The sequence below is a fragment of the Zonotrichia albicollis genome, chromosome 16 (genome assembly GCF_047830755.1).
Source record: "Zonotrichia albicollis isolate bZonAlb1 chromosome 16, bZonAlb1.hap1, whole genome shotgun sequence".
Taxonomy (NCBI): domain Eukaryota; kingdom Metazoa; phylum Chordata; class Aves; order Passeriformes; family Passerellidae; genus Zonotrichia; species Zonotrichia albicollis.
In genome coordinates this window covers 3,253,943-3,267,404 of record NC_133834.1, presented here as the reverse complement: position 1 = coordinate 3,267,404, position 13,462 = coordinate 3,253,943, and the positions used below count along the sequence as shown (strand labels likewise).

At 47.4% G+C, this 13,462-nt stretch overlaps 2 protein-coding genes across 6 annotated transcripts in view; both read right to left on the bottom strand.

Moving 5' to 3' along the window:
• Positions 1-5,224, bottom strand: part of RNF216 (ring finger protein 216) — an 81,009-nt gene extending 75,785 nt beyond the window's left edge. Inside the window, exons 1-2 of one of the 2 annotated variants that reach the window (XM_074552800.1) lie at positions 5,016-5,224; positions 4,307-4,418 (exon numbers count right to left, since the gene is read on the bottom strand). The gene's annotated coding sequence lies outside the window, so the exon portion shown is untranslated. The remainder of the gene's footprint in view (positions 1-4,306; positions 4,419-5,015) is intronic. The other variant, XM_074552799.1, reaches the window with a different exon arrangement.
• Positions 5,225-6,269: 1,045 nt separating this feature from the next.
• Positions 6,270-13,462, bottom strand: part of SMURF1 (SMAD specific E3 ubiquitin protein ligase 1) — a 47,630-nt gene continuing 40,437 nt past the window's right edge. For 2 of the 4 annotated variants that reach the window (XM_074552801.1, XM_074552803.1), the window contains exons 16-18: positions 12,058-12,259; positions 11,164-11,248; positions 6,270-10,504 (exon numbers count right to left, since the gene is read on the bottom strand). In XM_074552801.1, coding sequence (XP_074408902.1) covers positions 10,405-10,504; positions 11,164-11,248; positions 12,058-12,259 — 387 coding nt within the window. In that variant the 3' untranslated portion in view covers positions 6,270-10,404. The remainder of the gene's footprint in view (positions 10,505-11,163; positions 11,249-12,057; positions 12,260-13,462) is intronic. The other 2 variants (XM_074552802.1, XM_074552804.1) reach the window with 1 other exon arrangement.

Below are 13,462 nucleotides of genomic sequence, written 5' to 3'. Positions count from 1 at the left end.
CAGGACAGACTGTTACAGGCAGTGAATCTGTGCCCACCCTTGGTCAACACACCCGTGTCCAACACTGGGTGAGTCCTCACAGCAGAACAGAAATTCCCTTCCTGGGTTTGCAGTGTCAGACAGATTATTTAACTAGCTGGGCTGGAGTGACAGTAAAAAAGCCACAAATTACTAAATAAACACAACCCATTGAGCTGAGAGCACTCCCCAGACAGTGTCCAAGGCAGAGGTGCTTCCAGCCTGTGAGCTGCTCTGTGCTAGCCCTGGCAGATCCAAGGGCACCTCCCAGTTGATACACAATGAAGCTCCACCACAAAAGGATCCTGCTTGAACAATCCACAAGGAACTATTTACATTAGCCAAGTTACTGCTCCCAGCTCTTGCTCATCCGTAGCTGGAAATCCCAGCAGCACAGGAGGCATTAAATGCCCTACCCTGCTGCTTTCCTGAAAGGAAAGAAAGAGCTGCTTTTCCTGCCTCCCCATTATGCTGCTGCTGTCATCTCCCTCAAATTGCATTGCAGCACATGACAGCAGAGCAGGGAGAGGAGGAAAGTCCTCAGCAGCACCGTGGCTGTGCTGCAGGCAGCTTGTCAGCACTGCTGTCCCTTCCCTCTGCCAACCCCCTGAAATGTGTTTGCCCAACAGAGTTGTACTTGCCAGGGGTACAGGGGCCAGTGCTCCTTCCAAGACTGGCCTTCAAGCAGAAATGATCTGCAAGAAGCACCAGGGAGAGGTTTTCCTTCCCCATCCATCACACAAAAACACATCATGTCTCTGGGATGGGATTTGGAAGTGTAAATCTGTTCCTCACTCTGGTTTTGCAAGGGCTGTAAAAAGCCAAAGCCTGCTTGCTTTCCTCCAAGGAATAACAGGAGCAGTGCCCACAGCTTGGTAAGAGCATGTCAGTCTGGATAACAGTACAGAGGCCTTGTGCAAGGAGTGCTTTGGACAAAACATATTACTTGAGGCCATTTTTCATTCTTATATTCACCCAAAGAGAGATTCCAGCCAGTGCAGATCCCAACCACCTTGTGCTGCAGAGCAGCATCACGTGGTGCCTCCACAGATCCCATCCAAATGTTCCTCTGAATAATGCAAACAGCAGCTTGGCCTCCTTGCAGGGAGAGCAGGCTGAGGGAGCAACACCACTGAAAGCATTGCAGGCCACCCTGCCACCCACAAACACTCCCAGTTTTATTTCAGCTCATCAGCTTCACTTCTCATTACAAGGGGCAACCACAGCCTCCAAAACTCACCCTGGGAGCAGCTGGGCACCACCAGCACAGGAGTGGGGCACCCTAAAGCCAGGGAGGAATGCACATGTTTAATTTAAATTCCTCTGAGCTGGGTCAGGAGCACTGTGAGGTGACAGCGTGGCTCGGGGTAGCAGCTGCCCCACAGTGAAATCCTCCCCTAAAGCCCAATGGTTTTTCCACTTAATCAGGCACTGACAGTCCCCCCATGAACACAGGCAGGGAACCACAGCAGGGCTGGTAATTAGGAGAGAGGTGTCATTCAGAGGGAATATCATTTCCCATCCTCAGGAATTAAGCTTTCTCAAGGATTGTTATGAATTTAGAACCACTGCAAGCCGTTCAGCACTGACCCAGAGGAAAAACATCACTCCCAAGATAGTCCAAAATAAACTTGAAATTCTATAAAAGTGACACAAAGGCTGGTGAGAATGAGATTATCCCAGCTCAGTGAGACACTCCTTATTATCTCTCATCTTAGTGCTTTGACAAACATAACTTACTCCAGCCACCAGGACACTGCTAAGGGGCTTTTTTCTCCCCTCTTTTCCTGCTTCCTCTACCTACCCCTCCCCAATTTCCCCCATCTCCCACTTCCAGTAACCTCCTTAAAAACAAAACTACTCTGGAATAATGTTGGCCAGCCCATTTTTCAGCTCCATTTCAAACACAGGAACTCCCAGGCTGTACACAAATGACCTTATCTCCTGGGAGACAGCTGCTGTCCCAGGCAGCTGTGTGTTTCACACCTTCTGCTGGGTTTAGAAAGGCACCTGTCCCACTGGGATTGGTGCTGCTGGGAGTAATCCCAGTTACATGAAGCAGCTCTAAACCCCCCCATCACTTCAGTGCACACACAGGCTTTGGAGACCATTAATGCCTCATCTTTAAGCAGTTACAATGATGTCCAAATTCAATAATTTAAAGGGAGTCTTAAAATATCTCCAGATCAAATCCATCTGCAAAAAAACAAAAAAAGAAAACAACTCCAAACTTTCAATGACTGGTGCAGTTCTGACTGTCCCAGAAAGAATGCAGCCAGTGGCAAGCCCCAACAGCCAGCACTGCTGGCACTCAGACACAGCAAACCACTCACAATGGCTTTAGAAAGATATAAATAAAAATAAGACACCCATTCCAAATTAATGAATGGGAGCTTCTTCCAGCAGGCACTAAACAACACCCGAAGGGCTCCACGTCTCTTGCACTTGGGTTTGTGCTACTCCAGGTTGTTAATCAGCTCCTGGCCCCTGGGAAATGCTTCCTGCCTCTCTCCAGCTGCGCAGGAATTGTGTGTTTGCCCCACCTATCCTTGCCACAGGACTTTGCAGTGATTTGTGTCCAATTTCAAAGCACAAGGCTCGGCAGCAGCAGGAACGCCCACTGCATTCTCAGGCAGACAAAGCACTGGTCTGCCCCGGAATTTGGATTTCCGAGGCAGCTCCTGAAACTCCAGGCCAGGAACGAGCTGCCAGCACCCTGCTGGAATCCAGAATCCTGGAATCCTGCACCTTATCACCAGGAACACCTGCCCCAAGTGCCCTTCTAGGAACTGCTGCTCCTGCCCTGACTGCCTGCAGCCAGCCCAACCAGAAGGAAAACATCCTAGGAAGCAAAAAAAGAGATGGAAGCAAGCCTGTCACCACAGTGCAGCACCTCCAAGCAGGCTGAATGTCTACAGAGCTTCAGGAAATCTGTCTGAGTCCCTTCCCAAGTCTTGGTGTTCCAGGCACAAACTCCTGTCAAGATGATTGTTTATTAACATGCAGTCACACCACCAAGACACCCAGCACATGAAATCTATTAACGTGTTTACAATTGCACAAAGCCTGATGTAAGGCAGTGGATTTTTTGCACAGTATTCATCCTAAAAATTAAAAGCACATATTAAAGCTGTAAATCCCAGAGTTCTGGAATTAAAAGCTGTGCCTGGAATCCTCCCAGTCCTAACCAAAGTGGGTGCTGCTCATGGGAGCAGCACAGGCCCTGTACCTGTTCAGGGATGTACCAGAGGCTGCTCAAGGTTTGGATCTGCAGAGTGATGGGTCTCAGATTCCCTGCCTCACCTTCCAAACAGGTTGCTGGAGGAAAAACCCTCATGCCATCCTCTCTGAAAGCAGGAGAGGCCACATTAGCTGAGCCTGCAAAGGCCAGTCTGAATGCCTGATGGGGGACACCTGCCTTGCCCTCCACTGCTACCACTGGAAACCTGCAAGAGCTCCAAACTGCATCAGGTGGGAGAGCAGAAATTGTTAAAAAAGAGGAATCAACCTCCACAGAGACAGAACAGAGAAGCAGAGATCTGCCCACAGGTCTTTGGCTGTGTCTCTCAGCCACCAAGGCACCTTCCAGAACTGCTGCCCGTTCCACAGGGAAAGAAACACAAGAGGGAATACTCTGAAAAGCTCATGGACATCAAGCTTTAGTCCCTCAGCACCATGCCTGGATTATGGAAATAAAAGTGCACAGCAGCAATATCAGCTCTTCTCTTTCAAAGCATCAGAGGTCTCAGGACAGTGACCAAACCATAAGAAACTGAACAGAAACATCAACAGCTAAACTTATTTGTATGAAAACTGTTATAAGCATCTGTCAGTAAGAGTCTAAAGTAAAGTGCTGGAGGACAGTCAAAGACAACACTCCAGGTCATAAAGCACAGGTGAGATGAAAGGAAAAACTCCCCAGGCTGGGCTGGCAGGTGCAAGCAGCCGTTACCCACCCGGGGATCCAGCCAGCACAGCTGCAAAGCCAGGGATCCATGGGATGGCTCTTTAAGCCAATCTGCATTTTGCCCACCCCAAAGCACTGCCCCGGGCCAGCTCACACCCCTCTCTTCACACACACATGCCTGAGTTCCCCACAGCTCAGACTTGGGTGGGATCCCAACCTGCCTGCAGCCATCTGGGGGAACAAGGTCAGCTCCAGGGGCAGAAAAGCTCAGTCCATAAACGCAGTGTACATTAACACTCCCAGGCTGTGCTCCACCACGGCTGGCTGGCACTTGGATCAATAGAGAAGGGAAAGAAGAGGAGGAAGAGGAGTATCTCTTACACTGATCCCTCAGCTCCGAGGACAGCTGTGTTTGGGGTTTCTTTCCTGCAGCAGCTCCCACAGCAGATACCTGAAACGTCGAGATGTCCCAACAGCACCGAGTGCTCCCACACTGAACAGGGGTCAGAAGAGAAATATCTTTTACCCTCCTCTGCCCACCAGTTCCAGCTTGTCCCCGACTCCAAACCCCGGCCCGGGGTACCGGCACAGCCCTGAGGAGCCCCGGGAGCAGCGGGGGACACGGCGGCGGTGAAGGGACCCCCTGGCCCCGGGAAGGGGGAGAAGGGAGCGGCCCTGGGGCGATGGAGGGCGGAGGGAAAGGACCCAGCCCTGAGGGGAGCCGGAGGGGTAGGGGGTGTCCCCGATCCTGAGGGACAGCGAGGAAGGACTCGGCCCTAAATGAACGTGGAGGGGAACGGGAGGACGGACACGGGGACGGCGACGCGGGGGACCCGTCCCTGAAGGGAAGCGCTACGGGGGAACGACCCGTCCCTGACGGGAAGAGAGGGGAAGGGCCGGCCCTGAAAGGACGCGGGGGAAAAGGAACGGACGGAACGGACACCGGGCCCTGAGGGGACGCGGGGAGAGGGCGGAGAACGACCCGTCCCTGAGGACAGGCCCAGCCGGGAGCAGCGCCCGACCCCGCAGCGAGGGGTCCGGCGAGGCCCAGGGACGCCCCGTGGGGCGGCAGGGCTGTCCCGGCACTCACCGGCTCCGCGGGACGGAGGGGTCACCCCGGCACTCAGCGGCCCCGCCGCCCCTCCGGCCCCGCTTCATTTAACCGCCGCTCCCGCCGCTTCCGCCCGGCCCGCGCCACGTGACCGCGCAGCCCCGCACCATAGAGACACGGCCAGGGAGGGACAGAGCGGCGCGCGGGGACGGGCGGCGCGAGCGGGCCCGGCCCGGCCAACCTACCATAGAGACACAGGGGGCGGGCGGGCAGCGGCGCGGGACGCCCCCTGCCGGGCGGGCGGTGCTCCCGGGGGAGGGGGCGTGGCCAGGGCCGCACGTGCTGAGGGGCGGGGCCGGGGGGGACAGAACGGAACTTTTTGGGGGGCTCGGGGTCGCGGGGGCAGAACTGAACTTTTTGGGGGGTCAGCAATGGGTACGGGGGCCGGGGGGGGCAGAATGGAACTTTTGGGGGGCTCAGCAATGGGGGTGGACAGCACGGAACTTTTGGGGGGCTCAGCAATGGGGAAGTGGGTCCAGGACACCTGCACAGGATTCCCCTGGAGCAGGCTACAAGGATCCTCTTCTCTCTTAGCACCAAAAGGAAAGCAGAAATCAGGAAAATTTCACAGAAAGTAGTTATTAAAGAGAAACAGTGGTGTCAGTGTGTGACAGAGCACTGAAGGGGTGACACGATTTCCTGCTCCAGGGAATGAAATCGTTCAGTCCCTGCTGCTGGCTGACATGAGGGGTGGGCTGCAGCAGCTCCCCCGTCATTTGTTCATACTGTGAAATTACTCAAAGAATAAAAAGCATTTTATTTGCAGTCCTTCCTTGTTTACTTATTTATTAAACCAAATTCTGGCCAGAAGAAACCCCAGCTTTCAGCATCAGGGAGGGAAAGCACTGCTGCAGCACACACCAACACTGAACACCCTCCTTGGACTTTCTCCTGTCCTTCTCCACTCGTAAAGCAGCATAATTAGGGGGAAAAACCAAATAAACAGGACAGCAAGGATTCATCAACATTAGTGAATCTTTCTCCAGCTTTCATTAAGGGGGAAATTATAATTTCTTTCTGCAAACTGAGGTTTTGCAAATTATCAGGACAAATAATGAGATAAGAGGAGGAAAAGATTAAGGTGAATTAATGAAACAAAGTATTCTCCCTGCAGAGGAGGACTTTCATCTGGGCAGTCCTTATAGATCTATTAAATCTGTTGCATTTCAATACTTTGTCCACTCTTTTCCTCTGATTCCCACAAATATTTTAACAAACAAAACAGTAGCTACCAAGAGTTTAAAGTTGTGAGTTTATTGCATATGTAACAAAAATGAACATGACCTCCTGGGTCCAGCCTACTATACAATCACTGTTTATTCCAGCTGGTTCCATAACCACATTAAATAGAACTAGTATTTCCTTAAATACTTTGATTTAGACATAAAATGAAACATTAGTGTACAACTTCCACAAAATAAATCTGCAATAAAAACAGTGGGAAGAATAACAAGGATAGCAGCAATACTTAAACATGACATTACAAAATAATAAATTAAAAAAATACATTATAAAGTGGTTGAGGAACAACAACAACAATAACAACAAAAAAAAACCTTAACAGATTAAAACCAGATCCATACTGTGTTTCTGGGAATTTGCTGTGCCACACAGCCCTGAACCTGGCCTGGTGGCTGGATCAGTAATTTACAAAACCTGTTGGATTTTACAACCACCTCCACTTGAACTGAGGACACACTGCTGAGCTGATGGCACCGCCTGGAGCTTGGAGCAGCCTTTTAGGAGCAGGGTCTCGTCTAACATAATGCCCAAGAGAACACTCACACCCATCCACCCAACAGTCTGCTTTGTTCCTGCTGGAGCACACGAGCAGAGTGGTGGTTTCCTACATCCCTGAGCGTAGAGTAGAGGCTGAGGAGCAGCACCAGCTGCAGCAGAGGGGTTTGTGTGGCACAGCAGGGACACCCACTGTGCTGTGCCTCGTCTTCCCTCCGGGTCACACCCAAGAGTTTCGGCGCTGGAACGTGGAATGGCAACACCAACACGGGACTCCATGGTTTTCTTTGGGCAAGTTTGAGAGTAACAACCGAGTTCAAGTGCTGGCAGAGAGAGTGGGGATGGACACACAAATTCGGACAGCTGAGGTTATCCCAGACCTCTGAGAGCCACTGGCTCAAGCCAAGCTAACTCCTGCTGGCATTTTGTCCTTCCCTGGCCTTGCAAGAACAGGCCATGGTTCCAAAGCCATTCTGCCTCACTTCTTGCTGTTCCTCCATCCACCCAACCAGCTTTAAGGCCTGCCTCAAATGCACGTACAGAACAAGACAAAAAATGTCTCTGTCATCACTGAAGTGGCACAAAATTGCAAAGACAACATGATGGGAGAGGTGGTGAAGCTGTTGAAAAGAGAACTGAAATAATTTAAAAGACAGTGCCCTATTCTTGTTACTGTCAGCACGGAGGAGGTACCTTGACAAGGGCTTTTAAATACAGCAAAAAACAGAGACTTTTCCAAACAACAATCCTTGCCTATTCTTATTTTGTGCATTCAATAAAACACTGACCTAGCAAAGACATTAGGAACTATCTTATGTCAACTGGGTCGTTGACATAAAGCTACTTGACCTACAGATCTCCAAATCAGGGGCCTTTCCCTTCACCTCACTTGGTTTGTATTGAGCCAGTTGTGCTGCAGGTGTGACAGGATTTTTATTAGGGGTGGGCTTTAGTATCTGGGTTTTTGGGGTTTTTTTACACTTCTTTTAGTGAAAAATCCACATGAGATTGCATGCAAAGCTTTTGGGCAATAATCCATTTTGCATTTTTCCTATCTGACTGGTTTATTGCACATTCAAACGTACTGAAAGGATTAAATACACTCTATGAACAGGTTTGACTTCAAAGCAATTTGGAAAATCCAGGGTTGTGGGGACTCTGCTACTCAGCCTGGGACTGCAGGGATGCTGTCTGCCAACTGCTGCACATCCCAACAACCAGAACTGCAGAAACTGGGCTCCAAGTGCCAAAAGATCCCCACAGAACAGGGGGCTGAACATCCTCTCCTGTACAGTCCTGCAGGATGAGCATCTTTAGCCACCCTGTGCAAATCTCACAATATAGTACAATTTTACACCTCCCATGCGACTCCCGACAACAAATCACAAGAATTATGGTCAATGGCAAAAAGAAAACCACAAACAAACAAAACAGAGAAAGATGCCAGGTTTTGACAAGTGTCTACTTTCTGTCCTATCACAGTTTAAAGCTATTACCAAATGCAATTAAATAAAAAAACAAAGTAGAAGTATTCCAGTAGACATCTCCTAAGGACAGTCTCTTACCCACAGCTGAATTTCAATGCACTATTCCATTATTCCATTAATGTAACATCTGTTAAGTGGTTCAGTCATGAATCTCCCTAAAAATCAGGCTTGCCAAAGAAAAAAAAATCCTATACAAGCAAGTCTGCTTAAGTTTAGACATGTTTGATAGATAACTGGGTCTCTCTGAAGCCATGTTATTTGTTAAAATACTGTCTCACCTTGGTGTGCCAACTGGAAAAATATTAGTGATTCAGTGTCTTAGGTTACAATGTAAGATGTAACCAAAAGTATGTACTCTATCACAATCTGTTAAAAACAAGTGGGGCAGTGCTCTTTATCTCTTCCATGACACATCCCTGATAACTCCCTCTGGAGGAATTATCTTCTGCTAAAGGGCCTTGGAGCCTCAATGGATGACTGACAAAATCCCATTATCCCATGGTGAGATGCTCCACCCAGGGGGAGGAACCAAACATTCCTACCTGGATATAATCTGAGATTGGGAACAGCACAGCCCTTACCTACTGCATTCCCAGAGGACAAGAGCTACATAACCACCACTGGAGACCTTCAGAGGAGGACCAGACCCTTCTAGAGGATCCCTGCTTCAACAGAACCACATCTATCACTTCATCAGGACTGCAGCCACCACTGACTGGGGCTGCCACCACCACCCTGGCCAACAGGGTGTCAGCTCCCAGCCTGACTCTGTCACTTTAAGCCAGTGTTTCTGTATTATTGCCTTGTTATATATACTAGTAAAGAGCCATTATTCCTATTTCTCATATCTTTGTCTGAAAGCCCCTTAATTTTAAAATTGTAATAATTTGGAGGGAAGGGGTTTACATTTTCCATTGCAAGGGAGGCTCCTGCCTTCCTCAGCAGACACCTGTGTTTCAAATCAAGACATTCATGTATTGGATTTGCTTTTGTTTCCCCTGTGTTAGAGAACAAACCTTTTAATATTAGTTTCAGATATTGGAAAAAATAGCCTTATGGCTCTCTGGAGAAATTTTCATCCCTACATAACTGAAATCATAAATTGTTCCAATAGCTTTCTGTAACATTTAGAATGTATTCACTATGCAGTTCCCCTTTCACCTCAATCTCCAAATAAATCTTTCCCAAGGCCAAAAAATTTGAAGCAGGAATTTGTTCTGTTAACTTGACTTTTAGTGATTTCCATGTGAGTCTTAGAATTTAAAGTCACACAAACACATCTTGGGTAAAACAGTGGCACAGAAATCACAGCTTTGGGATTGAATGGATCTTCATCCTCTGTCTTCTCCTCACAAGGCTTCTCTGCAAGGTACTCACATCCGAACAAACGATGGAAAGTAATTCTGCTGGAGGAAAGAATTGTTTTCACGTGCAAAACAATTAGATTTCAGCCAGGACAACCAAAAAGAAATCATACAATACCGTTTAAGCTGTCCCAGATTCCTTCACTTTTCTTAAGGTGAGCCACAGCTTCCACTGGGAGCTTCCTGCTAAGGCAGAACTTGGATTTCTTTACCTTTCAGTTAAGTGTTCATATGGAGGTATTTTCTGCTAGAAGTTTACTTTTTAAACAGATGTTTAAAATGTGCAATGCAAATTCTGGTGCCAGTCAGACACTCTGCACCTGCTGGATTCTACAAAGGCTCAACCTTGATTTAAGACAGACTAACCAGGTGCATACCAGTTTCAAGTCCTCAGCAAATTAAGCTCATTCTCAAATACACTTTGATTCTCCTATTAAAAAAGCCCCACAGGTCGCTGACCCTATCACAATATGTGTTACAAATCTAGCAGAATATCCTGTGTAACCAAAGCCAAATGCTGAATTTGGCTGCATTTCAGGGGGGATAGAAGAAGAGGGAAGGGGTTATTGTAACAAAGGGGAGAAAATAGAGTTGGGAACCACCAAGAAAAGCCCCGACCCTCCCCCCCAAATCCACCAGCGACCTAAGGGAAACAGCCTCATCTCTAAGTTGTCAGAGTTCAGATGTTTCAGACAGCTTAGCAGGAAGTTCACAGCAAGCTTCTTCTAGCTTTTGATTTGGTGGTCCATGAGCTAGCATCTGTTTCCTTTGGTTGCTTTTTCATTCCACAGCAAAGCCACACGTCTCTTCCACAGCTGTCAACAGCTTCTCATAAAGCTTCTCGTATGACTCATAAGGCGGAATGTCGATCCGGTTAAAGCTGCAGGGAAAGGAACAAAACACTGATGGATCTGAAGTGCTTCTTGGGGAGAAATGCAAAGAGGTTACACACAGATAGAAATTGTAAAAACTCTCAGCTGTCTCAGTGGCCAAAGGAGACAAGATGAAAACCAGCTATTTCTACAGCAGGAATGCACAGCTTAATAGGGCAGCGTTTGGGATGAGGAGGAGGAAGAGGAAGATGCAGGAGACTTGCAAAGAAAAAGCAACACATCAGGCAAGCCCACTCCCTGCCCTGCCTGCAGACAGTCTGCTGCTGCTGACACCATTTCCTGCCCCTGATGGAGTGAGATTTCCGTGCAGGGCTCAGGCTATGCCTATACTGCAGCAACAGCATGAGCTTGCAACATTCGACATCTGACAACACTTCTTTGTAATAAAGAAATAAAGAAATAAACTTACAAATGTCTCACTACCCAGAATTATCACCTCTGGAATAAATGAAAACCACAGGTAGTATAGAAGACAAGCTTTAAGAAAGGCAAATTATTTTGCTGGCTGCAGAGTACAGATATATCCAAGCTAACAGAGCACTCTTGGAGTCATCCATGTGTATCACATCCCTAACCCCTGCCCAGGACAGAGATGACTCCTTTAAATCAAGGCAAAGAGAGAGGAAGCAGAGTGTTTCCATCTTACCAAGTGTGAGCTTTTGGAAGGTTGTCTGTGTTTGCATCTATTAAATGGATGGTAAACAGTCTGGGTCCTGCAGCGCCTGTAGAACCTTAGACAGACATTCTAGTTAATGCACTTCAACAAAGCATCATTCACACACACACATTTTGCTGAGTATAAAAAGGCAAGAGAGGAAATTACAGTTCCAGCTGCAAGCCTAAGCATGTCCTAGGCTAAATCTGTAGACATATTTGCAGCTGATGAAGGGATGGCAGAAGAGATAGGGCTGTTTGTGACAATCATTTTACAGACTGGTATTTTGGAAAGCTGCTAAATTTGATATTAATGAAGCTGCACCATCAAAAAATGAAAATACTTAAGTGCATGAAGGTTTTCCTTGTAAAATAGAACTAGTATTTTAATTTTGAACATCAATTTACTGTCAGCCAACTAATGTGATCAGGAGATCAGAACAGCCAAGGACACTGCCACATTTTTGATAAAAACCTGCAATTTTCAGAAATTTGCTTTAAAGCCTAATGGTTTGTTGCTGAACTGAGAGGAATACAATTCTCACATGGAAAAGTTCTTCAGTCAGCCATATATCCCTGTGCACATTTGCACGGAATGATTTGAACCTCAGAGCACAGAGCTGCAGGAGACTGACGAGCCAAAACTGACAGCAGTCACAGCACTGCACAGTAACAGATCCACCAGCTTCCATCACCATCAGCAACAGCCAAAGTGTTCAGCAGCAGCTGAGCTGCTGACAAATGTAAAACAGCTCTCAAGCTCTGAAGTCTGCAAGTGCTTGACTTATCCAGTCATATGCTGATATTTTACAAGGGGCCTGTAAGTGCCACACCGCTTTTATCCCTTTCTCCAAGCACAGATTAACTCAGCCTCCACATCAGTCACCTTGTAAAGCCTTGAAACCTTGAAGTGGGACACGCGTCGAGCCCGTCACGAACTGCAGCAGCCTTGCCCTTCTTTCCTCATCAAACGTTTCCACTGCTTGCCAGAACCACTTGACAATGTTGCTGTCAGCCATGCAGTGCTTTAGGCGTGTGTTGGACTTCCAGTCATTCAGGTCTATCTTATCCAGGCCTCCTATGATCAGCTGTTAGAAGATTAGGAAGGGCTTTAAAGTCCAGAGTAATTTCAGGTTTGCGGTTATAAAACACATCCAAGCACGTCAGCAAGCCTGGCATTGTTTAGGTGCTTCACTCACCTTTTTGGTGTAAGGTAACCTTCCAAACCTGTACAGAACTGGCAGCAAATCTCTCCAGTTTGACTGCAGAGAAACTGATCCCAAGCAGTGCTTTACCAGCATTGGAACTTTCTCAAGCAACTAAGAGTCAGAAACCCATGCAAAATCTGCTTTATTGAATCTGTGCTCCCTGGAAGCTACAGCCTGTCTTTATGAGGGGACAGCACTGATTGGGAATAAGGCTGTGGCACAGCATCATTGTCCTGCTGCAGGATTGTCCTAGAGGTGCCACAGGCTTCCTGCTCAGCTTATGGAACATCTGAGTTGCTTTGTTGCTCCACAACAAACTACAGAAACTTTTCTTCTGTTTTTTGACACCATTTGTGAGAATGTGACACAGATCAGACATATCACTTCAATCTCTTTTCCACATGACACCAGGTTGCAAAAAGGAAGTTGCTGCTGGCCGTGCATTTAACCACCTCCTCTGGCAACAACAAATAAACAGCACAGAGCAAACTTCACCCCTCAAAACAAAACATGTGTTGTATTTTAAATTTCCCATAATATTCCACAGTAAGGATCCCATTGCTGAGAGCTGCCCTTGAGCAGCTGCCTTGTGCCACCAAGACAGCACCCCCTTACACCTGCTCACATCATTAGGGGAGTTGAGAGTGCTCTGACGTGGAGAGTATTGAAATATTTAATGGATTTTTAATCTACCTTTTTAAGCAAATGGAATGCAAGAACTTTGTGGGATTAACCAAAATGCATGGCTGACTAGCACAAAATGCTTTCTAAACCACGAATGATGAATATTCCACAAGTTATCCTATTTTTTCTAGGAAGGAAAACCAGAGGAAAAATTGCTGTAACAGGAACTATTTTAAGAATTAGCTTTATGCACCTCAGGATTTGATATAAGAAAACAAATTAATTTCTTTTCTATATCCTCAACACTTCTACTTCTGCAAACCAATTCCTGTGTGCAAACAGAAACAGCCATGCATGAAAAGTTACTGGACAAAACAGGTTCTGGGGTAAATAACATGTCTGGTCTTGCCAACAATTCCTCAAACTTGCAGTGTTTCCTCCTTCTCAGACCACCTGCCT